The following is a 27937-nucleotide window of genomic DNA, read 5'->3' on the forward strand; positions in this document are numbered from 1 at the left end:
TTTTCTCGCGATATAAATAAGTCCCAAATATAGCACCCAATAATGATGAAAGTTTCTATGACTTATACAATTTAGACTTCCAAAATATTTTTTCTTATTTTAAAAACTAATTTATATTGAAATATCTCATTATTATGTAAGCCACAATATTATTTTAATTCAATCTTAACTCCATTGTTGGTGTGCCATATTTGGGCCACTTGTATAATTTTGGCCAACTTGTATAAAACTTGCAAATATTTGATATTTTTTAAAATAATCTTTATACGTTCAATTATCATAAACGACGTAACGAAAGAGCAGTCATACTGCATTTTGTATTCTTTTCAATATCAAATTACAAAAATAAACAAAATACAGTACAAATATTTGTTAGTTACGTTTATTCTGAATATACATTTTACATTTACGACTAGAAACGTAGAAATGCACTACAAACAAGTAAGTTACATTCGAAAATATTCCAATCGTGATTGTAAAATGTATTAAGTTATCCAATAATCGATAAAACTGTAGATAAATAATAGAAAATTTTCGTTCCAAACAGTTTTTGCATTCAACAAATAAAATTCTGTATAAAATTTGCCGCGTCAATAACAAATAATGCGATATACATACACAACTAATAAATATATCTAAAAAAAACTTCTAACCACATGTCACAATAATATTCATATGAAAAACTATGATATAAGACTAGGAGCACACAAGCTGACGCGGTTATACAAGGTGTATAAGTTTCACAAAAAATTGTATAAATAAAAAAACAGACAATTTATTGGTTTGACGAATACATTTCGCCCAGCATTTTATAGGTGTATTTCTGTCACCAAACATGAGATCTTTCTGGGTAAAATAAAGATACAAGTCAAAATAATAAATTACACTTAACGTAGCGTAGTTTCAAACGAAATACGAATTTATATATTTTTTTAAGTTTATACATCTTGAATAACCGCGTATAAACGTAGCCAGTGTGTCCTACCGCTAACAATACAACGCAGCGATCTCACGACACTGCTATCACACAAACCCCATCAATTTTGACTTAGCACCATTCCTTGATATTACCTTTTTGGCTTTCCCCTTACATGTGACGTTATTATGGATTTTGACATTGAAAGGCATAAGATTAGAAGTGGTTTTTAATTTTATGTGAAAAGTATAAAAAATATATTCATCTCTCTCACTCAAAGCGAGAAGCCGGTAAGAACGACTGAGACAGACATCTGTGAATCCGAAATCACGGTTTTAATATATCCACAATTTTATTTCATACTCAATGAACATTTGACGTACAATATTCACTTTTATAACCTTATGTCTCTCAAAACGAATTAAAGCTAAAATAATAATTTTGGGTAAATAATTACACGAGTGCTTATAAAAACAAATTGATTGATTCAAAACATAATATACAATAAAATATGATTATAATAATAAAAACACAATCTCGTCACTACTTTTTCAATTTGCAAGCGATATTTAATGTTACTTTTGGTATATAAATTGATTGTTTTTGATAGCAACTAAAAATAATTGCATTTTAATAAAATATCGCTTTTTCGTTGCCTTCTCAGTAATCATGACTAAATGTTATGACACGTCAAATAATAGTCGATTTAATGTAATTTAAAAAGTAATTAGAAGCGGCAATAACCCAACGGTAAAGGTGTTGGACTGGCCGACACGAGATCCGAGAAACGCTGGTTCGAACCCTGCTGACTATTGTGGTGAACCCACTCGTAACACAAGCATATTTAGCTTAGCACGAGGGGTTAACGGAACTATTCGTTCGTTCGTTCTTGGTTTCAGCCAAATCAACACTGTCAACTGCTGGACAAAGGCCTCCCCCAAGGTTTTCCATAATGAACGGTCCTGCTCTGCCCGCATCCAGGCTCTTCCCGCGACCTTTACCACATCGTCGGTCCACCTAGTAGGAGGCCTGCCCTGCCCACGCTACCTACGCCTGTAAGGACTTAAGAAGTCATATTTGTCTTAACATCTAGTCATAAATTACTTGCCAATCGTTTACCAACAATCTAATAATTCATCTCCATCCCAACACTATCACTCTCACCCCGTTCCGTCTTACTACACGTATCCTACGTGACTGGGTTACAAAACGTGAAACTATATCGTTTATACAACTTGATTTCGTTTTTATTTAAAATACGGTCATATGCACTTGACGATATATTAAGCTGTTTTTAACCGAGTTAAAAAACGGCCAATTGAATTGAATTTAAAAAATATGTTTAAGGCGCCCGTTCACTTGGTGCTAACATGTAACAGTAGTGGATTGTATTGTGTGTAATTAATGAAAAGAAGCGCCCTATAAAATTTAAAAAATCATAATTTCATTTGTAAAGGAGATATTATTTTTTGGAAAATAAATATTATGCCAATAAAGACAAAATAAAAAAAAACTTATACAACGAATTCATCAATATTACTTTTACATTGTGTATAATTTAATGTCAAATCGTAAGTGCATATGAACGAAATCACATGAGTGGGTTCAATTATTTTTTTACCGTATAAAAAGTATTTTAGGCCGGCGATACACTAGCGATTACTATTTTATAAACAGGAAATGCTCAACTGTAAAAATACGGCTTGATTTTGAATGGCAAACGGATGTCTAATGTCTATTATAAAATATTAATATATTCACTTAGTTTTTTATAAGATGACAATAATTTAATGCCGATTCTTACACTAGCCATAACCTTTTTATACCATTTTTACTATAATAGTGAATAACAACTCTTGTATAACGGCTGGATAACAATAATAAACACACAACAGGATATTTTTGGAGTGATTTATACATTTTACATCGATTATATTTTACATTTTTACTTTGTACATATTTTTGTACTTCATATTTCATTCATATAACGACAAATCGCGAGTGTACCGCCGGCCTTATACATGCAACTGTGACGTGGTTTACGTATTTATTGTTCTTATACATATAAATTGTAAACAAAAAACGTATTTACATTTTCGTCTTCCAAATTTTGTATAAACCATTTAAAAATATAAATTTTCGTGAATTTTATTCGCTTTCCGTTATACAGCTTATATAAATAGAATAATATTTTAGGTAATCACTTGTTAAGACAGTGCAATTTAAAATATAATTTATACAAAATTCACAAGACATTCTAAACTGTATAAAACACACAACTATCATTTTTATATTCGTTAAAAATTAATAATAATGAAAAAAAAAAACAACCATAGGCATAATAATAATGATTCAAAATATTATAAATGCATTGATGGCAAAATGATAAATACAATAAAATGTATGGATAACAGAATTAATTTCATATAACCGATTAAACATAACGAAATATATTTTTGTTTAATGTATTAATAATGTTACTTTTTTGGGATATCTATAAAGATTTGGGCTATTGCAAATTCAAAAAAACTTTTTTTATATCAAGATTACTGATTAACATCAATTTCAACATATAAATATTGCTATTGAATGACTAATTTATTGTTGAAAACTGCATTAAAATCAGTCACGTTAAAAAATCTTAGTGAGAGCAGGAAAGTCTTTGTTTTATAGGTACTATGAATATGTAAAGATTTGAAGCATTTGTTTTTGTTATGAGTGCAAAACGAAGATATTTTTAATATGTTTAATGTCCCTTTATGAACTCGGACAGATGAACTTATACTTTTGGTTACTTTCAGATATCTGACAGAATTTTAAAAGTTTAGATAGAAAAACTATCTAAAAAAATGCTATCTAAAAATTTGAGACGAAATATGTCAGTATTCTTGATATAAATAAAGTAAATACAAAGTTTCACACAGTACATAAAAACTTACACTTCCAGTTTTTTTATACATGATGTAAAATCATAGGTTTTATAAGTATTTTTCAATGAATTATTTGTGAATAGAGTCCGTTCCATATTTGTCACGTCGAGTTTATATCGCGTTTCCGTCGCGTCAGCTGTGTGCCAGACACTTAACGTTTTAACTTACGTACTGTGTAAAACCTTATATTCTTGTAACACAATAATATTTCGTGCTTTGTTCAAATATTCAATAACAAACTGAGGAGTCTACAAAATTTACTGAGTAAATTGTCAAGGCAACCTTTTTATTATACATTGTTTTATTATTATAAAATCCAACGGAGTATATTACAAATTAAATAACAATCTAGCGGTGCTTTGAACAAAACCCAAAACATTATTGCGTTTTTAAATTCATACGTGCAGACTAGAAAAAATATTTTTCCTCAAACAAAAATATACCATTTCGAGCGTGTTAAAATATAAAATAGTAATGTACTGACTACATACAAAGCCTGCGCGAAAAATAACGTTGTGAAAACCATATTTGATAATGCAATTTGAATTTTAACGTGGAGAATATAAGGTGTATTGTTATTCGTTCGCGCAGACTCCCTACCTTTACACATAGCTTAGTAAATACCATTTAAGAAAACTGTGAGTTCACACATCATTTTGACATTGTAAAGATATTTATTTATTGAAAACGCTTTATAAAGACATCCTTTAGATGTTTGTCCAAAATAGAGCACATTTTTCCAAAACAATGTCAATGCTGATGAACGAAACTCGTTACATTGACGTATAAAATGCGCTCGCGAGCGTAATTCACCTCTAAACGTCGCTCGCGAGCACAATTCATCCGCGAACATTGTTTGCGAGCACAATTTCTAGTAAATATACGTTGACGTATAAACTCACAGTTCCCCAAACAAACTACGTATCTCATACACTAACGGAGCGGAGGTATTTGTGTTGAGCTACTCTCAATAGTGGGCGAGTGTACTTTGACTCGGGAACGTCCGCTGTGAAGGGAAAACATTATTTTTCTTTATAACGTAAAGAACTATTTAATATGTATATTATGTATTTGACATAGTTTACTATGTATTTGAAATGCTACTGAAGATGTAGATCATTTTTAGGGTTAGGATAAAATAATGTTGTTGCACTTTTGAATTAATTGGCCTGAAGGTTTTTATTCCCGTTATGTAACTATTCGTTTGCGACTATAGTAAGATCAGTGGTAACAGTTACGAGAATGTTTGTCAATTCAATAAGATCGCGAGTGCCATTCACCTGTGAACATTACTCGCGAGCATCATTCACCTTGCTCGCGAGCACCATTCGCCCAAGAACATTGCTCGTAAGCAATATTCGTCCACCAACGTCATTCTAGAGCATCATTTGCCCCTAGCTCGGGGTTACACCATGCAACTTGTTCGCGAGCACAATTCCTCCGCGAACATAGCTCGCGAGCGCAATTCGTCTGCGAACATCCCTTACCTTAGGACACGGAGGAGCAGGGCAAGCGCGGCGAGCCCATCTGCGTGAGCACTCGATCCAGCCACTGCAGAGGCCCGTTCAGGTGCAGCTCGATCCAGCACGGCGTCGACGTCACGGTCTGCCGCCTGGGGGAAATAAAATAAGAATGCTTAAAAATGTACGTAGTGTTGTCAATGTTGTATTGTAATGTCCGGTGTCCCTTCTCTTTGCTCACCCCTTTTGAGAGATATCGAACTCGAGTCGATGTTAGTGTTGCCGAACTATCGATAGTAAAACTATCGATAGTTTTCATTCGAAAAAGCCTTCTCCATCGATAGGCCTATCGATAGTATTGATACTGTCGATACTATCGATAGCTCAAAACGAGGCAATACTATTGAATATGAGCAATACTATCGATACTATCGATAGTATTGTTGCTCGTGAAGAATAAACTCTCGATAGTATCGATACTATCGATAGTATTGTCGCTTTTGAATAAAAAGCTATCAATACTATCGATAGTATCGATACTATCGATTGTTCTAGAATATCGATAGTCTGTAAATTTGCAATAGTATTGGGTATGTTTAAATTCATTTTTATAATATTTCAAATGTTTTGCTTGACTTACCAACTAAACATATAACTAACAATAATAATCTCACTTGTATTTAAAACTACCTGCATTAGTTAAGTACGACAAATAAAATGTATTGCCAATTTTGGAAAAATATAATTAAATGTTATGGTTAACTATATGAAATAATTCAAGTATTCCATTAACCCTATTGTTGTGCCTATTGACTATTATACCCAAATATTGTAAACGATACTATTGTAAATTGCCAAACTATCGATAGTCTAGAACAATCGATAGTATCGATACTATCGATAGTATTGATAACTTTTTATTCAAAAGCGACAATACTATCGATAGTATCGATACTATCGAGAGTTTATTCTTCACGAGCAACAATACTATCGATAGTATCGATAGTATTGCACATATTCAATAGTATTGCCTCGTTTTGAGCTATCGATAGTATCGATAGTATCGACAGTATCGATACTATCGATAGGCCAATCGATAGTCTTGCGATAGTTTGACTATCGATAGACTATCGATAGTCGACTATCGATCGGCAACACTAGTCGATGTCTCTCTGAAGGGATGCGCGAAGCCACAACAAGGGCTCCCGCGGAAGACCAGCTTCTTGACATGCCCTTACGAGCATGTCAGGATAAATGCTGAGCGGGAGCCTTTTGACACAGTGGCCCACTATTTTTTATATATTCGTTTCGTGTTGTTATTGTTTATATTTATGCTTACTGTGTTCAATAAATTTCTTTCTTTCTTTCTAAAATGAAGTTAAAATGCTTAAAGGTAATAAAGTGACCAATGAAAGTGGTAGTCAAGTAGGCAGGGCACATAGCTCATAGAATAGATGGCCGTTGAGCCAGAAACGTTCTCTAGTAGCGTCTATGGCCTCCACTCGGTGGACCGACGATCTGGTAAAGTTAGCGGAAAGCACCTGGGGATCGGTCGTTGTGGAAACGGCGGCGAACATTGCTCGCAAGTTCCATTCGTTCGACAGTATCGCACTATTCGTCTTTTAACATTTCTGCTGTACAGCTTTGTTTATCTACAGACTTAGCTCGCAAGCGCCATTCGCCTACAAACATTGCTCGCGAGCACCATTCGTTTGCGAACCGTACCTGTATTCAGCGCCCCAGCCCTTGACGAAGCTCATGCGTATGGTACACATGCGCGTTAGTTGGAACACCGCCTCGAAGCCCTGGGACACCGACTGCGACAGCAGAGCTGCGAACTCCTGGTTGTTGAATATCTTCAGGTTGCAGCCTGAAAGGATATACAGAGGAATGTTATTGTAATATGCGATTGGTGCGTTTTGACAGCTTATAAAAAGTATTCTTAATTGATGTACGATGCTGCCAAACGTGTAGGTGTGTATGTAGAATATTGTAGTTTGCTATGCATTTGCAGTTTTAAGGTGGCGATGCTAGCTGCCTCAAGCTGTCCGTGTGTGGCGGCCTTAATAGCTAATCTTTACGTTACCACAGAAAAATACTATACTTCGTATAGAAGAATTTCTTCACAAAGGTATTTAAAAAAATGTCTACTCAATATCGTCAGGAATATGGTGCAATTTAGCTTGCCACAAAGTGGAGCACCGTTTCGTTTATATACCAGAGAAATCCATTGCAAGCGAATTTCACTCTCATTACTCGAGGAAACGATTCGAAATACATTAAATCTATTCATAAAAATTAGTGTCCGACCGAAACTAGTTTTACAACCGAAACCGAAACCGAAAACGAATTTCGGCAATGGTGTCTATTTCGGCCGAAACCGAAACCGAAACCGAAACTTCCTTACAAGGCTCATATTTTAAGGGAAAAATAAAGAAAACGTTATTATAATCAGTCAGTCTTTATTGTTTTCTCTTTAAATTGCATTATTTAAAGAGAATTTAACTTATAAAGCACCTTTTTACTCTAAAAGGTATCAAATTATGTATTAAAAAAGAAAAAGAAGGATTTATAGTCTAGATTTTTTTTAATTACTCGCAATATTCAGGACATCTACATAACGAGTGCATTACCGCAGCAAAATGTTTATAAATGTTGTGCTTTAGAGAGTCGAGAGTATAGCAGATAATTAGTCCATCGTGAGCAGAAATTTGTCCACTAATAGCAAAATTCGTTCAAATTATAATTTTAAAGTTATTAGGAAAAAACAGATTTTGCTGGGGTAACGTTTCAAACATTACCCTGGCAAAATTTTTTTTTGAAAGTCGTTCTATCCCGGAACCAAATATGTACATGGATAGATAGCTTTTGTTGCGTAGTAATTTGTCCACGAATAACAAATTTTGTTCGTGTTCCGGTTCTCAAGTTATTCAGAATTTTGCTGGGGTAATGTTTTGTGATGTCCCAGATCTCGTAAATGGCTCAACGCAGAAGTTTGAAAAAAATACCAATGATAGACCTTGATATGTCCAAATTAGTTCAAACATTAGTCATTGAAAACAAAATTGGTAGTACGTAAGTTAGTCTACTGTACTTGCCACTTGGATACCTTGGTGATAAATACTAAAATGAACTTTGAAACTCTGAATCCATAATATTATCACCATGAAATGCACTATAGTCATTACTAACTACCTAACTAATGTTTGTTTACGTATAGCATTTGCGAACAAAAAAAAATAATTATAGGTTAGATTAAACTTGATTATACTTATGGTGGACTGCAGTGGACTGTATGCGTTTTGTGTGTGTTCGAGAGCGCTGACCGGACGATGATGACTGCCGTTGAGAGCTTGCCCTTACTATGTCAGGCGTAGTAGGTGCTACTTGCAGGAATAAAACCACTATTTCACTTGCTGGGACTTCTCGCGTTTATTATTCGCTTCCTTTTCTCAGTTCTTGCTTCTTCAGATCACTTGTTGCTTGGAGCACTTGTTCTCTGAACTGAACACAACACTTAACTTTAAATAAACTTAACTCCCGGAGCGCCTCGCTCCGTATTTATAGGGCCCCGGGCTATATCCATCCCATTCTCTCCCGATATTCCTGTCTCTGTCTCTCATGTTCTGGACCATAGTTCTGGAATGTTCGAAGCGAGAGGTCCGATGTTGCCGTCCCGTTTCTTTTTTAACCGACTTCAAAAAAGGAGGAGGTTATATGTTCGACTGTATGTATGTTTTTTTTTTTTTCTATGTATGTTCACCGATTACTCCGTCAATTGTGGACCGATTTTCAAAATTCTTTTTTTGTTCGATAGGGTACACTTCTGAGGTGGTCCCATTGTCACCAAGTCAGGATCTGATGATGGGATCCTAGGGAAATCGACTGCAACCCTCAAATTTTATAGGCACGTATATCGTTTTTCAAACATTTTCTTAAGTTATTCAAGTATTTGCTCATGGAAATCATCATCTCAAATTCATGAGCTGATGATAGAAAGTAAAACTCCTTAATGCTTAGAAGTTGGAAGATAATTCTTTTAATTTTATAGATAAGTATAGTTTCTAAAGTTATTCAAGTGTTTGCATCAGATAGCCATCATCTCATCACGATGAACTGGTCATGGTAGGTACAACTCCATAACGCTTAGGAGTTGGAGGATAATTCTTTAAATATTATAGGTACAAATAGCCTAACAGTTGTATTCTTTCATGTTTTTAAGGTGGGCTGACGGTTTAAGGTCTTTTTAGGTTGCCGATACCATATCGGCCTGTATTTTGTAGGGAATATTATTTTACACTTGACATTAAGAATATACTGCCTACCTTCAGTGGTAACACCAAGGTAATAATTAGTTAACTAAAAAGCAAGAAATAAGTTAATTTTTATAAAAAAAATAAAACCGACTCCAAAAAACATACACTAAAAAGTAGAAAAATAATCACTAATTACTTATTTATTAGGACGAATTAATATTTATGTATACCATGATTGATACTTTTGGAGTCGGTGCAGGCAAACTTCACACGTTTCATAATCTTGGCACCGACTCCAAAAGTATCAATCATGGTATACATAAATATTAATTCGTCCTAATAAATAAGTAATTAGTGATTATTTTTCTACTTTTTAGTGTATGTTTTTTGGAGTCGGTTTTATTTTTTTTATAAAAATTAATCTCTCGAATATTCCAGAAGTGTGTGGAAGAGTATTTGATGTGCAAGCGAGATGAGAGATAATGTGAGAAATAGATGGAATGTTATTTATCTCTAATCGACTCTAATTGATTATTTTACAACATTTTCTGTCTGTTAACATTGCTAATCAATTCTAATTGATAAATTAGCGTATTTTCTCGGTTGACGTCGCTAACAATACTTTTATCAGTCATATTTAATATATTTTTTTTATGTTTTCTACTACTGAATAAAACTTACCAAATTCAAAATAAATCACTCGAAAACTCGCCACCAAAACAAAACAAAACTAACAGCAAACAAACAAGCGAGCGAATCACGACATTGGTTCTGATCGGATTCATTCACTCATTCAACGCGCCGAACATGACCGATAACAGCGCGGAAACTCCCGAATGCACATTCGGTTTCGGTCGTAGTTTCGGCAAGTTTGCTGCCGAAAACGAAACTAAACCGAAACTCGTGTTTTTACCGAAACTCAACCGAAAACGAAACCGAAACCGAACATTCGGTCGGACACTAATAAAAATCTCATAAAACTTATTTATTTATGCAAGTAGGCTTTTAAAAAGCACTTTGACACGTCCCAGTATTAACCCTACCACTGCTTCAGGACAATAATAGTAATATAGGCCAGTGCTGAGAATAAGCGAATTCAGTGATCGGTTACTGCTCGCTCGTGAATTCCTTGCGGATTAGCTATGGCCGCCGCGCGTTTTGTTTTCGATACTGTTAATTGTGAAAAATATAAAACGTTAAAATAGCGGTATCGTTATAGCCAATGAGATGCTGTCATAGTGACATTGACAATACGTCAATGTCACACGAGAATCAAACGTCAGAATAGAGGGACGCGCGGAGACGACTCCGCGCGCTTTTGTGCTAAGTGATGAATTGTATCAAAAATAAGGCAATATAATGTACAAGATGAGTATCCAGTGTTTTATTTATGAGAATAGATCTACCGGCCTCTAATAATACCTACTCGGGATGATGAACATAGGGCTTAGTGTGAGTTTACATCAAACGTCGTCACTAGTAAGGGGCCGTTCAAGTATTACGTAAGCACCAAGGGGGGGTGGGGGGGTCTCTGTTTTGCTTATTTTGGATGACATGGGGGGTAGGGGGGTCTAGATGATGATTACGTCATCGTTAGTTATTTACGTTTTTTCGGGGATTCCCGCAAATAATACATATGCGTAGGCACTCGCTTTGAGAACTGATTAGGGGAACTACCGCACATTAGGGAAATTACCGTGCGCTATTCACTTGTCTAATAATTAACTCTCGTGCCGACACTGCCCATTGAAGTTTGAGAGTCGTAGTCCGCATATTATTATACGCGAGGCCGGCCTCCCGCGCGCGTGTTTTGTTTGGATACTAAACGTATTGTAAGCATTGAAAGTTATCATTTGTGTTTATGTTGATGCATAATTGATGCAATTATGTTTGTTATGTTCTTTATTTCTGATTATATTTTTTTGTCCCTTACTCCATGTGTATCAGTTAAACCTAATATTTTCATGAATTTTCCTATTTTAAAAAATGACAATATAAAAAACATTTATGTATAACTAAAAATGTTTACGTAAGCATAGGGGGAGGGGGTAAGTGCTTTGCTTACTTTTGATGACAAGGGGGGCGGGGGGGTAAAAAATGGTAAGAAATCTGCTTACGTAATACTTGAACGGCCCCTAAGCGCGTCAAAAATGTCATTCAATTTATGACGGATTGTACAGCGCCTCTAGCGGAAACTTTCAAGAACTCAAATTTTCATATACAGGGTGGAATTTTGTAATGCCACCTGGAGGGAAAGTACTCTTAATACTGCAGATAGAAAATTTCACTGAAAGAAAACATTCCTTTATTTTTGAAAAGAAAGGGAACTGCATTCAAAGATTTTCGAAATTTTTTCGAAAATTCACTACCATATCATGCAATTTTCTGTAACATAATTTATTAAGATAATTTAAGATTTCATGGTTTTCCTTTCATTTGATTTATCAAGTTTGTTAGAGAGATTTCATCCTTATACTTGACCCTAACGATCGATGTAATAAAAATACAGGGTGTAATTTTTAACACATTTTAGTTGGTTCGATTCTCGGGTGTGGCAAGCAAATTTTTGGAAATCTTTGAATGCAGTTTTATTTCTTTTCAAAAATAAAGGAATGTTTTCTTTGAGAAAAAAATTCTATCTATAATATTAAGAGTACTTTCCCTCCAGGTGGCATTACAAAATTCCACCCTGTATTTTTTTAACGCGCTCACTAGTGAGGACGTTTGATGTAAACTCACACTAAGCCCTTTGTGTTGTCAAACACCGTATTGTCCACTTACCGGGCGGTATCTTGCAGACGGTGGCCGGATGCCAGCCGTAGCGTTGGTTGCAGTTCGGACTCTGAACGAAAATCGACGAGTCGCTTAGGCACTCGGCGAACACTTCGCCTGAAATAAGAATTGTCACATATTTTAACTTTTTAAGCATAAATTGGTACTTAAAGCGAACTCGTTAGGACTTAATAGTATAAGGTATTCTTTGCTACTTAATTAATCTTCAGGTTAAACGTACGAATATCAAGGAATAAATTAAAAACGTATACAGTGTGAGTCACGTTAAAGTGTACATATGAAAATATGTGAAACTAGACCTATTTTTATCGACAAAAAAGAGGTCAAAAAATTTTTGAGATTTTTTTTTATTTTTTTATAGAATTTTATTTCTTCCAATTACTTCTCGTAAAGAAAACGTAATAACTTTTAAACTAAGAGGTATATCCTGATAAAATAAAAACAGTAATAACGCTAAATAATAGGCGATACTAAAAACATACATAAAATACCCAGAAAATGCCAACAAATAATAAAAAATGATACTTTTTGAAAAAAATCTGCTTAAAAATTCGTATTTTTTTGGTTATTTGATAAATTTCTCAAAAAAATGCCCCTATAATAGGTGGTTTTTATTACTTTGTATTATTCTCCATCGTATTATCTTTGTAAAACCAAAAATCGCATGTCTCTATCCCTATCACAACATTTGCTATGATCGTTTGAACTAAGCCTCTCCGGGCGCGCCATTCAACGCTTCGTTAACAACGAAACTGAACATGGCTCTAGATTTGTAATTTTGATAAAGACAAGTTAGATTTCAAATAAAAACCAAAGATTTCGAAGTAAAATAAGCATTTTAGTTAAAATTAAATTTGTCTCTACCTGTAGCGGAGAATAATGTTGTGGCAGGCCTATGTTCAAACGATCATAGCAAATGTTGTGATAGGGATAGAGACATGCGATTTTTGGTTTTACGAAGGTAATACGATAGAGAATAATACAAAGTAATAAAAACCACCGGTTATAGGGGCATTTTTTGGAGAAAATTATCAAATAACCAAAAAAAACACGAATATAAAAGCAGATTTTTTTCAAAAAGTATCATTTTTTATTATTTGTTGGCCTTTTTTGTGTATTTTGTGTATTTTTTTAGTATCGCCTGTTATTTAGCATTATTACTGTTTTTATTTTATCAGGATATATCGCTTGGTTTAAAAGTTATTACGTTTTCTTTACAATAAGTAATTAAAAGAAAAAAAATTCTATAAAAAATTAAAAAAAAATCTCAAAAAATTTTTGACCTCTTTTTTGTCGATAAAAATAGGTCTAGTTTCATCTATTTTCATATGTACACTTTAACGTGACTCACACTGTATAGTCAGGTCTGTAAGCACGTAGAATTCGCGCTCGCACACTCACTGCGGGCGCCCGTCGCACAGTCGCGACAGCAATATAATTACGCGCGAGCGATAAAGACCCCAAAAGCTTGGGTAGCTTTGGGTTATTGGACAAAATTCTAAGTGCTTACAGACCGAGCTTTAGATCGTTTTATCTACGAAGACGCGCCCCACCATTCTTCCGCCAATGTTTGAGTGTTATCGGTACACGCTAAATGATCCATGAGTGCACACGCACACTACAATAATGCCATACGGATTGCTCGGATCAAACTCCCCGCACCCCGCGCGACCGAGACCAAAAATGGTGGGGCGCGTCCGAGTGGATGAAACGATCTACAGGGTGTTTCTTGTAAGGTGTCAAGCCGAAGGCAGGTGATAGGTGAGGACTAGACCTATCGATTTCACCCCCATGTATGTTCTACGATTTTTCGTAGTTTAGAAGTTATCGTTAATTTTGAGATTTTTTCAAATTTTATGACCTAGTGGCTTAATTTTTTTTTTATCTTTTTTTTGGGTTGACTTTTCTCAGATTTCTTTTTTTTGACAGATTCCCTATTAGTTGCAGATATTTGAAAAAAATAATCACCTTCCTATCTTTGATGCAAGATACAAAATTTTTGCTAGAAACATAAAAAATATGCTTTTAGCAGAACATTCCAAAATTTTCAACTGAAATGTATGAGAAAAAAAAAGAATTTCCATAGGTCCAAAATAATTTTAAAAACTGCGCAGTTTCCTAAACTTTCATAATAACACAAAAAAACATGTACTTAATAGGCCATTATTTTCTGTAATCGCTCTACTAAAGTAGTAAGTCGGAGATTCCGTTACATGTTTTTGACTTTCTTTCTTAGGACTAACTAATGTTTGCAATCCACTAAGTTTACGTTACGTAGAACACGTTTAGAGACAATAACTGAACAGAACATTTTTTATCCACAACGAGGAAGCTTTTGCCCTTCATCTGACCTGATGGAAAGTTGGAAACTGATGGATGATCAGCGAGCTTCACCCGGAACCCTAAACCTCAGAGGAATTGGCTGTCCTAAATAGGTAGTCTTACCACTAGACCTCAGTGGTGATTGTTACTTTACGATTAAATTTGATATACCTACCTATTAGAGTGTGAGAGAAAGGGAAAGAGTTTGTGTGTGTGTGTGTGTGTGTGTGTGTGTGTGTGTGAGAGAGAGAGAGAGAGAAAGAGAGCAAAAAAGGGTGTAATGATTTAATTTAAAGTAAATGTTCAAAATGTCCACCGCTGACCTGAAGGCTTAGTTCAAACGATCATAGCAAATGTTGTGATAGGGATAGAGACATGCAATTTTTGGTTTTACAAAGGTAATACGATAGAGAATAATACAAAACAATAAAAACCACCTGTTATAGGGGCATTTTTTGGAGAAATTTATCAAATAACCAAAAAAACACGAATTTTTAAGGAGATATTTTTCAAAAAGTATCATTTTTTATTATTTGTTGGCAATTTTTGTGTATTTTATGTATTTTTTTAGTATCGCCTGTTATTTAGCATTATCACTGTTTTTATTTTATCAGGATATACCGCTTAGTTTAAAAGTTATTACGTTTTCTTTACAATACGTAATTGGAAGAAAAAAAATTCTATAAAAAATTAAAAAAAAATCTCAAAAATTTTTTGATCTCTTTTTTGTCGATAAAAATAGGTCTAGTTTCATCTATTTTCATATGTACACTTTAACGTGACTCACACTGTATTTTACGTACCTCCAATATAATACAATCTGACGCCTTTCCCAATATGTCGACGCGTTTGCTCGACGACTTCGTTTCTATTCACATTCGACAGCAAACCCAGACAGAACCTGAAACAGAATAACGTTGAGGTCATTTTAGCTGTCAAAAGGTCAAATGAACGAAGTTCAACGAACCCGATCGTTCGATATCAGTCGATAGTCAGCTGTTTCTTGTCTCAAATCACGCTTAAAAGTTTTTGGAGTCATCTCATAATCATAATATCTTTATTGCTTCATGTGGTACAATCAAGGTATTAAAAATAAAACAGTCCCAGAACATGGGACATCTCAGCTGTCGAAAGGGTAAATGGATGAAGTTTGATGACTCAAAGCGTACAAAATCACCGACAGTCATTTTTTATTGTTCAAAAAACATGCAAAACAGTCATACATCATACTTTCACCATCTTTGGAGTCACCGTAGCTGTCAAAAGGGTAAAAAAATAAAATTCAACAACCCCAAGCGTTCAAAATTACTCGAGTCTCATCCGTTTCTCGTCTCAAATCCCACCTAAAAAGTTTTCGGAGTCATCTCAGCTGTCAAAAGAGCAAATGAACGCAGTTCATTGACCCTTATCGTCCGAAATCAGCCGATAGTCACCTGTTTTTTGTCGCAAATCAGCCCTAAAAAGTTTTTGCGGTCATCTAAGCTGTCAAAAGAGCAAATGAACGAAGTTCATCAACCCCAAACGTTCGAAAACAGCTGATAATCAACTGTTTTTAGTCTAAAATTCGCTCCAAAAAGTTGTGACGTCACTTTTTAAGTGATTTTAGCTGCCGAAAGGTCAAATAATCGAAGGTCATCGATCCCGAGCGTTCTAAATCACCGATAGTCAGCTGTTTTCCGTCTCAAATCCGCTGTAAAACGTGGTGACGTCACCTCTCGCTGTTGCTGGGGTCGGTGAACCCGTCGACGGTGATGGAGGGCTGCGAGGCGTGGAAGGTCTCCCCGACGCGCGTGTTGAGCTCGTAGTAGCTGATGCTGCACCAGAAGGCCGGCTCGTGGTACAGCACCGGCGCCGCCTCGGCCGCCAGGTGCGGCGGGGAGGGGGCGTCGAGGCTTGCAGGAGGTTCAATCAACCAGAACGTTCGAAATCACCGACAGTCATTTGTTTTTTGTCGCAAATCAGACCCAGAAAGTTATGACGTCACTTTCAACATCTTTGGAGTTACTAAAGATTGACAAAAAGGTAAACAAACGAAGTTCAACGTCCCGAAGTGTTCGAAATCACCGACAGTCATCTGTTTTTTAGCCGCGAAACATCCCTAAAACGTCGTGACGTCATACACAGACCATCTTTGGGGTCACCGTAGCTGTCAAAAGAGCAAATGAACGAAGTTCAACAACCCCAAGCGTTCGAAATCTGTCGACAGTCATCTGTTTCTCGTCTCTTGGGGTCATCTGAGTTGTCAAAAGAGCAAATGAACGAAGTTCAACGACCTCAAGCGTTCGAAATCACACGATAGTCATCTGTTTCTCTTCTCTTGGGGTCATCTGAGCTGTCAAAAGAGCAAATGAACGAAGTTCATCAACCCCAAACGTTCTAAAACAGCTGATAGTCACCTGTTTTACGTCTCAAATTTGCTCCAAAAAGTTGTGACGTCACTTTGTAAGTGATTTTAGCTGTCTAAACGTTAAATAAACCCAGTTCATCAACCCCAAAAGCTCGAAATCAGTCGATAGCTCAGCTGTTTCTCGTCTCAAATTCGCTGTAAAACGTGGTGACGTCACCTCTCGCTGTTGCTGGGGTCGGTGAACCCGTCGACGGTGATGGAGGGCTGCGAGGCGTGGAAGGTCTCCCCGACGCGCGTGTTGAGCTCGTAGTAGCTGATGCTGCACCAGAAGGCCGGCTCGTGGTACAGCACCGGCGCCGCCTCGGCCGCCAGTGCGGCGGGGAGGGGGCGTCGAGGCTTGCAGGAGGTTCAATCAACCAGAACGTTCGAAATCGTCGACAGTCATTTGTTTTTTGTCGCGAAACCGCCCTACAAAGTTGTGACGTCACTATCATCGTCTTAGGGGTCACTATAAAATTGTCAAAAAGGTAAACAAAAGAAGTTCAACGACCCCAAGCGTTCAAAAACAGCAGATAGTCACCTGTTTCTCGTCTCAAATTACACCTAAAAAGTTTTTGGGGTCATCAGAGCTGTCAAAAGAGCAAATGAACGCAGTTCAATGACCCCAAGCGTTCGAAAACAGCTGATAGTCATCTGTTTTTTGTCGCAAATCAGCCCTAAAAAGTTGTGACGTCACTTTTTAAGTGATTTTAGCTGCCGAAAGGTCAAATAATCGAAGGTCATCGATCCCGAGCGTTCAAAATCACCGATAGTCAGCTGTTTCTCGTCTCGAAATCGCTGTAAAACGTGGTGACGTCACCTCTCGCTGTTGCTGGGGTCGGTGAACCCGTCGACGGTGATGGAGGGCTGCGAGGCGTGGAAGGTCTCCCCGACGCGCGTGTTGAGCTCGTAGTAGCTGATGCTGCACCAGAAGGCCGGCTCGTGGTACAGCACCGGCGCCGCCTCGGCCGCCAGTGCGGCGGGGAGGGGGCGTCGAGGCTTGCAGGAGGTTCAATCAACCAGAACGTTCGAAATCACCGACAGTCATTTGTTTTTTGTCGCAAATCAGACCCAGAAAGTTATGACGTCACTTTCAACATCTTTGGAGTCACTATAAAATTGTCAAAAAGGTAAACAAAAGAAGTTCAACAACCCGAAGTGTTCGAAATCACCGATAGTCATCTGTTTTTTTGCCACGAAACATACCTGAAACATCTCTAAAACGTTGTGACGTCATACACAGACCATCTTTGGGGTCACCGTAGCTGTCAAAAGAGCAAATGAACGAAGTTCAACGACCCCAAGCGTTCGAAATCACACGATAGTCATCTGTTTCTCGTCTCTTGGGGTCATCTGAGCTGTCAAAAGAGCAAATGAACGAAGTTCAACAACCCCAAGCGTTCGAAATCTGTAAACATTCATCTGTTTCTCGTCTCAAATTACACTTAAAAAGTTTTTGGGGTCATCTGAGCTGTCAAAAGAGCAAATGAACGCAGTTCAATGACCCCAAGCGTTCGAAAACAGCTGATTGTCACCTGTTTTTTGTCGCAAATCAGCCCTAAAAAGTTGTGACGTCACTTTTTAAGTGATTTAGCTGCCGAAAGGTCAAATAAACGCAGTTCAAAGACCCCGAGCGTCCGAAATCAGTCTACAGCCAGCTGTTTTTCGTCTCAAATTCGCTGTAAAACGTCGTGACGTCACCTCTCGCTGTTGCTGGGGTCGGTGAACCCGTCGACGGTGATGGAGGGCTGCGAGGCGTGGAAGGTCTCCCCGACGCGCGTGTTGAGCTCGTAGTAGCTGATGCTGCACCAGAAGGCCGGCTCGTGGTACAGCACCGGCGCCGCCTCGGCCGCCAGTGCGGCGGGGAGGGGGCGTCGAGGCTTGCAGGAGGTTCAATCAACCAGAACGTGCGAAATAGTCGAGAGTCATCTGTTTTTTGTCACAAAACCGCCCTAAAAAGTTGTGACGTCACTCTCAACATCTTTGGGATGACTATAAATTTGCCAAAAAGGTAAACAAAAGAAGTTTAACGACCCGAAGTGTTCTAAATCACCGACAGTCATCTGTTTTTTAGCCGCGAAACATCCCTAAAACGTCGTGACGTCATACACACACCATCATTGGGGTCACCGTAGCTGTCAAAAGAGCAAATGAACGAAGTTCAACGTCCCGTAGTGTTCTAAATTACTCGACAGTCAGCTGTTTCTCGTCTCAAATCACGCCTAAAAAGTTTTTGGGGTCATCTGAGCTGTCAAAAGAGCAAATGAACGAAGTTCAACAACCCTTATCCTTCGAAAACAGCTGATAGTCATCTGTATTTTGTCTGAAATTTGCTCCAAAAAGTTGTGACGTCACTTTTTAAGTGATTTTAGCTGTCAAAAGGTTATATAAATGCAGTTCATCAACCCTAAACATTTGAAAACAGCTGATAGTCATCTGTTTTTGTCTCTAAAAAGTTGTGACGTCACTTTTTAAGTGATTTTAGCTGTCTAAACGTCAAATAAACGCAGGTCATCGATCCCGAGCGTTCTAAATCACCGATAGTCAGCTGTTTCTCGTCTCAAATTCGCTGTAACACGTCGTGACGTCACCTCTCGCTGTTGCTGGGGTCGGTGAACCCGTCGACGGTGATGGAGGGCTGCGAGGCGTGGAAGGTCTCCCCGACGCGCGTGTTGAGCTCGTAGTAGCTGATGCTGCACCAGAAGGCCGGCTCGTGGTACAGCACCGGCGCCGCCTCGGCCGCCAGGTGCGGCGGGGAGGGGGCGTCGAGGCTTGCAGGAGGTTCAATCAACCAGAACGTTCGAAATCGTCGACAGTCATTTGTTTTTTTATCGAAATACCGCCCTAAAAAGTTGTGACGTCACTTTCAACATCTTTTCAGTCACTATAAAATTGTCAAAAAGGTAAACAAAAGAAGTTCAACGACCCTAAGTGTTCTAAATTACTTGACAGTCATCAGTTTCTCGACAAAAATCAGTCCTAAAACGTCGTGACGTCATACTCGCACCATCTTTGGGGTCACCGTAGCTGTCAAAAGAGCAAATGAACGAAGTTCATCAACCCCAAACGTTCGAAAACAGCTGATAGTCACCTGTTTTTCGTCTCAAATTCGCTCCAAAAAGTTGTGACGTCACTTTTGAGGTGATTTTAGCTGTCGAAAGGTTAAATAATCGAAGGTCATTGATCCCGAGCGGCCAAAATCTGTCGACAGTCATCTGTTTCTCGTCTCTTGGGGTCATCTGAGCTGTCAAAAGAGCAAATGAACGCAGTTCATCAACCCCAAAAGCTCGAAATCACTCGATAGTCAGCTGTTTTTCGTCTCAAATGCGCCCTAAAAAGTTGTGACGTCACTTTTGAGGTGATTTTAGCTGTCTAAACGTCAAATAAACCCAGTTCATCAACCCCAAAAGCTCTAAATTAGTCGATAGTCAGCTGTTTCTCGTCTCAAATTCGCTGTAAAACGTCGCGACGTCACCTCTCGCTGTTGCTGGGGTCGGTGAACCCGTCGACGGTGATGGAGGGCTGCGAGGCGTGGAAGGTCTCCCCGACGCGCGTGTTGAGCTCGTAGTAGCTGATGCTGCACCAGAAGGCCGGCTCGTGGTACAGCACCGGCGCCGCCTCGGCCGCCAGATGCGGCGGGGAGGGAGTTAAGCGGGTTAGGTCTGAAATAGTAAGTAGAATAACGTAACAATCGAAAAGTCAAGCGTATATCAGAGTAAATACAAATGAGTAGGTCATCTTCATAGAAACGCACCGAGCGCGGTTTGTATGTGAGCGCGCCAATACGTATGCGGCGCGCACGCACACACTCCAACGCAACTTCCCGCTAAATTTTGTCAGTGTGTACTCACATACAAACCGCGCTCGGTGTGTTTCTATAAAGATGACCTACTCATTTGTATTTACTCTGGTAATAATCGGAATTACGTTTCAATTTCTAGAGCAAATGGTTGAAATAATGATTGTTATACAAATACAAAATACAAATACAAAATATTTTATTCATACAAACAAGTCACATAACAAAGTTTTGGATCTAATCCTTTTAAGTTTTATCAACTTGTGTTAGGATCAGACCGCTCTGTCTAAATACAATAATGGAAACAGACTCGCTGAAATGACGTTAAATGTTACTTAAATAATGTTACTTGAGTTAGTGTTATATGTGAGAAGTAGAATTAAATAGACATATAAGTAAGTAGATATATAAGTAATTAAATAATCTATACTAATATTATAAAGAGGTAAAGTTTGTGTGTTTGTATATTTATTAAATTGCAAGGGGCAATCACGGGATCTACTGAACCGATTTTAAAAGTTATTTCACCAATAGAAAGCCACAAAATTGCTGAGTGTCATAGGTTATATAAAAACTACACCTAACTAGGTGAAGCCGCGGGCGGAAAGAAAGTAAATAATAATAATAATAATACACAAATACTTGTAAAGAAGATAAAAGTATACACTATGTCCACAGTTCGCACCTTTAACTTGTAGATAGTAGCCATAGAAGTGTTAATTACATAATAACTGTAAGTAATGATTCCGTGCCGTTATAATCGAGTTGTTTTAGCCAAGATGTAACCAAAAATTTGCATTCAAAATAAGGTTTGTTGTAATATTTTAGTTTACTATTTATTTTGTTGTATACGATGATAGATTGAGATTTGAATTGCATACGAGCAAACTTAGTATTTACAGTTGGGGCATGAGCCACAGAAAATGGATTTCGTTTACTTATTATTTTGGGATCAGGAATAATCGATTTGTGAGTTTTAAGGACACACTTTAAGAGGTAAAGTTGTCTCACAGTCAGAACATCACAGTCTAGATACAGTTGGGAGGTCCTAAATGTAATTTTATTAAAGGTCATTACTTTAAGAAGTGAGCGTTGTGCTCTCTCTATCTTAATCATTTTTGTTTTGTGGGAACCACCCCAAACCGGCAGGCAGTATGTTAAGACGGATTGAACCAGAGATGTGTAGATATATAATATAAGATCGCGGTCAGTGATGTGTCTCAGATATTTAAAAATCCATAACAATTTCCGGACGCGCTGAGTGCACATATCAATTTGTTTTTGCCAGTTCAGATGTTGGTCCAGATAAATTCCTAGGTACTTGGCATAGGGGACTCTCTGTAGAGGTTGACAACTACATTTCTTCAAGGGGTTGGGATTAGGATCATCGCAAGTGTGTGCCGTAAGCTGACAATTGCTGCCTGGTTGAGTAGATGAAGTAATTGAAAACGTTATGTAGTTAGTTTTATTTGTGTTCAGTGTAAGGAGATTATTGTCTAGATTGTTATTTTAAACCATTTAGCTACATAAAACAGCTCAAAACAAAATTCAACACTGGATATTTTTTTTATGCATAACAAGGCAGGTATTTGACCACAATCGCACCTGATGTTAAGTGGGATGCAGTCTAGGATGGTACATATCTGCCCTGTAAGTGCTTATTCACTCTCGCCTTGAAGAGGCCCGGATTATAGTCTTCGGGAAAGACAGCAGCAGGCAACGAATTCCAGTCCCTAGCTGTTCGCATTATAAAAGAGTCATCGAAACGCTTAGTGCGAGCTGGTGGAATGTCAACAATATAGGGATGGTACGCTAACCTGCGTCTGGTTCGCCGATGATGGATATATCATTTGTGTGCGAGTGTCAGGATTATTTTTTATGTTTTGTACCAATTACATTTTATCAATCACTGAACCAGTCAGCATGTTTCTGAAGCACTATTTCTGATAAACATTCAAGATTTCACTCACATAAATTCTGAAAATTCAAATTTTCAGCGTGCCATTAAGTTCCTTCGAACTGTCAAATAGTTCCAAAAAACGGTTCTGTTTGACGTGACGGCGACGGCATCACGCATCTCTTTTTATCACAAAGTGTTGTTGCTAGTGACATCTCGCTCGCTCGTTGTTGCTCTATTTCGCTAGGTATATTAACTTTATGTTAGGGTTTCATGGTAATGTAGATAAAAATACCTATAACATCGGTATAAAAATTACTTATTTTTGTTCCATACAGACTAAAGCGCGGTCGCCGAGCATGTAGAATTTTGTCCAATGACCCCAAGCTACCCATCCTTATCGCTCGCGCGTAATTATGTTGCTGTCGCGCTCGCACACTCACTGCGGGCGCCCGTCGCACAGTCGCGACAGCAATATAATTGCGCGCGAGCGATAAGGATGGGTAGCTTGGGGTCATTGGACAAAATTCTACGTGCTCACAGACCGGGCTTTAGTGTCCAACAGCACCTAACACCCGTCTTCACAAACGATGCTTGCTCAAGTCAAGCAGCAAATCGAACAGCGTTGAATAGAGCTCTGTGATTGGTTTGTGTGTCACCCTGTGCGTCCACGCGCACTGTGAGACCTCACAGTAATGTTTGTGATACTTCTTATTTTTGTTGAAAAATCGCATCTATTAAAAATACATAAGGTCTATTTTATATGAACAAACAGTAAAATTGTGTACAAACTCACTCATGTTGTCATTGTGGTCCATCGGGTCGCCGTCTTCGCTGATATACCCGGGGGGCGGGGTCTCGACAGTCGATGAGCTCCTGCAAGCGATAATGGTCTTTAAAGTCTTGGACATAAGGTTTAAAGTTAGTTGAAGGAAATGAGCTCCTGTGGCAAGCGACAATGGTCTTTATAACTCTGTGCGTAAGGTTCAAAATTGGTTCAGGAAAATTTGTCGAAAATTGGTTGAAACTGGAGCAGACGGGCGTTGATGAGCTCCTGTGGCAAGCGATAATGGTCTTTAAAGTCTTGGACATAAGGTTCAAAGTTAGTTGAAGAAAATGTAGTATCTTCTCTTCTACCGTTGATGAGATCCTGCGACAAGTGATAGTGATATTTATGCAAAAGAAATAAGATTTAAATTTGGTAGGGCCAAATGTGACAGAGAGGCGGCGATGGTAAACCATTGATGAGCTTTTGTAGCAAGCGATAATAATCTTTATAACTCTGCATGTAAGGTTCAAGGGGCTTTTAACCAAGTGGGGCCGCAAACAAGGGAAATACTTACGGATTAATTAAATAAAACTGTTTAAATGGAATGTAAACCTATAATAATGTAAGGTTCAAGTTATGAAATAAACGTAGTTATGGAAATGCCTGGGGGAGGACTTTGAGCCCCAGTAGTGGACATCATTTGGCTGAAAAGAACGAAACGGTACGGTCCAACTTAGTTGAAGTAAGTCTAGCGTTGGGAGTGTAGGCCAAATCAAAATAGAGGGATGTGCTCCAGAGACTATATTTCTTGATAATAATGATTCTATCTGGGCCGGAAGACGTAGTGTGGGCCCCCCACTAGGTGGACGGACGATCTGGTGAAGGTCGCGGGAGGTGCCTGGAATCTTGAATGCGGGCAGTGCAGGACCGGTCACTGTGGAAATTCTTGGGGCAGGCCTTTGTCCAGCAGTGGACGTCATTTGGCTGAAACGAACGACGATCTATACTCACACATGCACAGTGGTGTTGCTGGGCACGTATTGTCCAGCAGTGGACGTCATTTGGCTAAAACGAACGACGATCTATACTCACACATGCACAGTGGTGTTGCTGGGCACGTGTTGTCCAGCAGTGGACGTCATTTGGCTGAAAACGAACGATGATCTATACTCACACATGCACAGTGGTGTTGCTGGGCACGTGTTGTCCAGCAGTGGACGTCATTTGGCTGAAACGAACGACGATCTATACTCACACATGCACAGTGGTGTTGCTGGGCACGTATTGTCCAGCAGTGGACGTCATTTGGCTAAAACGAACGACGATCTATACTCACACATGCACAGTGGTGTTGCTGGGCACGTGTTGTCCAGCAGTGGACGTCATTTGGCTGAAAACGAACGATGATCTATACTCACACATGCACAGTGGTGTTGCTGGGCACGTGTTGTCCAGCAGTGGACGTCATTTGGCTGAAACGAACGATGATTCTATACTCACACATGCACAGTGGTGTTGCTGGGCACGTGTTGTCCAGCAGTGGACGTCATTTGGCTAAAACGAACGACGATCTATACTCACACATGCACAGTGGTGTTGCTGGGCACGTGTTGTCCAGCAGTGGACGTCATTTGGCTAAAACGAACGACGATCTATACTCACACATGCACAGTGGTGTTGCTGGGCACGTGTTGTCCAGCAGTGGACGTCATTTGGCTGAAACGAGCGATGATCTATACTCACACATGCACAGTGGTGTTGCTGGGCACGTGTTGTCCAGCAGTGGACGTCATTTGGTTGAAACGAGCGATGATCTATACTCACACATGCACAGTGGTGTTGCTGGGCACGTGTTGTCCAGCAGTGGACGTCATTTGGTTGAAACGAGCGATGATCTATACTCACACATGCACAGTGGTGTTGCTGGGCACGTGTTGTCCAAGCGTGGCCTCCAGGTACATAGCGCTGTGACCTCCCACGCCCACGCCCACCACGCCGCCGCTCTGCATCACGCTGTGGGCAAAACGAAACGAATTATTGAAATTTCTAAATATGAAGTTGTGTTACTGGTAGTACTCACTTAATTTTATAACTACCCATATCAAATCATGGTATAGTCTGGTCTGCGAGCACGTAGAATTTTGTCCAATGACCCCAAGCTACTAATCCTTATCGCTCGCGCGTAATTGTATTGCTGTCACGCTCGTACACTCACTGCGGGCGCCCGTCGCACAGTCGCGACAGCAATATAATTACGCGCGAGCGATAAGGATGGGTAGCTTGGGGTCATTGGACAAAATTCTACGTGCTCACAGACCGGCCTTTACCTATATACATAGAGGTATTGGTAGCATCATTTGATATAGGGCCACTGCAAATAATTTTTTGGTAGTAACAGGCAAGTCTTGTAAAAATTTCAACACCTACCTGTTCTGTTCATGAAGACATAAACCGCTGATTGATTGCGGTTGTGGAATTGCGGTTTTATTTCAAAACTCACGGGAGCGGTTATTTGCGCGGTTATTCTAAGAACTCATTTAATCGATTTAAAATTGCGCCGCGTGCTAAGTCACTGGTACAAAATGGTCGCCCGCCCGCTCGGTTTTCGCGCGGGCGAAAACCGCCGAGCGGGACCCGATTACAACCGCGCCCGCTGCGGGCGAAAACCGCGTCGTGAGTTGTGCATTAGTTTTTACATTTGTATCTGCATTCTACAGAAGCTGCGGGCCCGCAACCGCCGCGGGCGCGGGTGAAAATCGCGCCATGAGTTCTTAGCCATTAGTCTAGCTAGGGCAGCTAGAGGTATGAAGATCAGTGGAATAGTGAATTGTAATTTGCAACCTTAACGCTATATATACATAAGCCACAAACTCACGCGTCCGTGTGCTCGTGGTGATGAGAGTCTGGTGTAGTCCCTCCGCAGCGGCGTACGATATCCAACCTTAATGCTATGAACATAAGACACAAACTCACGCGTCCGTGTGCTCTTGGTAATGACAGTATAGCTAGGGGGCACGAGGATCGGTGAAATAGTGGAAATCCAACCTTAATGCCATGCGCATAAGACCCAAACTAGTTTTTACAGCTTCGCAACATATCTCACTCATCTTCGTAGCACATCTTTATAGGAAGTCCAACCTTAGCGCTATGTACATAAGCCACAAACTCACGCGTCCGTGTGCAGGTAGACCGTCCTCGCAGCGGTGAACGATATTCGACCTTAATGCTATGTGGATAAGACACAAAATCTTTACTCCACTCGTTTTCAGCCGACCATCAGCGGTGGTCACATGAAATCCAACCTTAGCGCTATCAGGCCTGTTCATCTCCGCGAGTTTACATCGAAAACAAAACACGCACGATGGCCCACCTACAGGATACTATTCGACAAGGCCTCACATACGAGCGAACATTGACTCACGCACGCGTATTCTTGAGTATGATGGAAGAAAATAAAGAAAATGGTGTACTAAATACTGTGCAGTATTTAACTGCCTAAATAATAATAAAAACACAGAATGTACTTTTTTAAGTTGCCTCAAAACATTGAGAGGTAAATAAGTAGTTAATATTATTCATGATAATTCATGCTAAATCATGTATTTCCTCCGCCATTTTCTGCAGTTTGGCACCTCACGTCACTTCATTTTACCGAAGTCAGCCCTATAGTTTCGGCGCAATGCCGATCACTGACGTTTGTCAACAAAATGGTGCTTGACTCTTGAAACAGGCTAAATTACACCATATTGTTAATGACATTGAGCATACATTTTTTTAAATACCTTCGCGAAGTAAAACTTCTGTATGTAGTACCACAGAATAATAATAAGTACTTCGTACAGAAGTTTTACTTCGCGAAGGTATTTAAAAAAATGTATGCTCAATGTCATTAACAATATGGTGTAATTTAGCCTGTCTCAAGAGTCAAGCACCATTTTGTTGACAAACGTCAGTGATCGGCACTACGCCGAAGCTATAGGGCTGACTTCGGTAAAATGATGTGACGTGAGGTGCCAAACTGCGGAAAATGACGGAGGAAATACATGATTTAGCATGAATTATCATGAATAATATTAACTACTTATTTACCTCTCAGAGTCTTGAGGCAACTTAAAAAAGTACATTCTGTGTTTTTATTATTATTTAGGCAGTTAAATACTGCACAGTATTTAGTACACCATTTTCTTTGTTTTCTTCCATCATACACAAGAATACGCGTGCGTGAGTCAATGTTCGCTCGTATGTGAGGCCTTGTCGAATAGTATCCTGTAGGTGGGCCATCGTGCGTGTTTTGTTTTCGATGTAAACTCGCGGAGATGAACAGGCCTGGCCATAGTCTAGCTAGGGCAGTTAGGGGTATGAAGATCAGTGGAATAGTGAATTGTAATTTGCAACCTTAACGCTATATA

At 38.9% G+C, this 27937-nt stretch overlaps 1 protein-coding gene across 1 annotated transcript in view; it reads right to left on the reverse strand.

Annotated features, from left to right (window-relative positions):
- Positions 1-4482: 4482 nt before the first annotated feature.
- Positions 4483-27937, reverse strand: part of LOC135084865 (mothers against decapentaplegic homolog 3) — a 33074-nt gene continuing 9619 nt past the window's right edge. Inside the window, exons 5-12 of the mRNA XM_063979603.1 lie at positions 25434-25541; positions 23556-23635; positions 20539-20725; positions 15481-15578; positions 12344-12451; positions 7032-7176; positions 5334-5458; positions 4483-4852 (exon numbers count right to left, since the gene is read on the reverse strand). Of these exons, the coding sequence (XP_063835673.1) occupies positions 5335-5458; positions 7032-7176; positions 12344-12451; positions 15481-15578; positions 20539-20725; positions 23556-23635; positions 25434-25541 (850 nt within the window). The 3' untranslated portion in view covers positions 4483-4852; position 5334. The remainder of the gene's footprint in view (positions 4853-5333; positions 5459-7031; positions 7177-12343; positions 12452-15480; positions 15579-20538; positions 20726-23555; positions 23636-25433; positions 25542-27937) is intronic.

The sequence above is a fragment of the Ostrinia nubilalis genome, chromosome 27, assembly GCF_963855985.1.
Source record: "Ostrinia nubilalis chromosome 27, ilOstNubi1.1, whole genome shotgun sequence".
Taxonomy (NCBI): domain Eukaryota; kingdom Metazoa; phylum Arthropoda; class Insecta; order Lepidoptera; family Crambidae; genus Ostrinia; species Ostrinia nubilalis.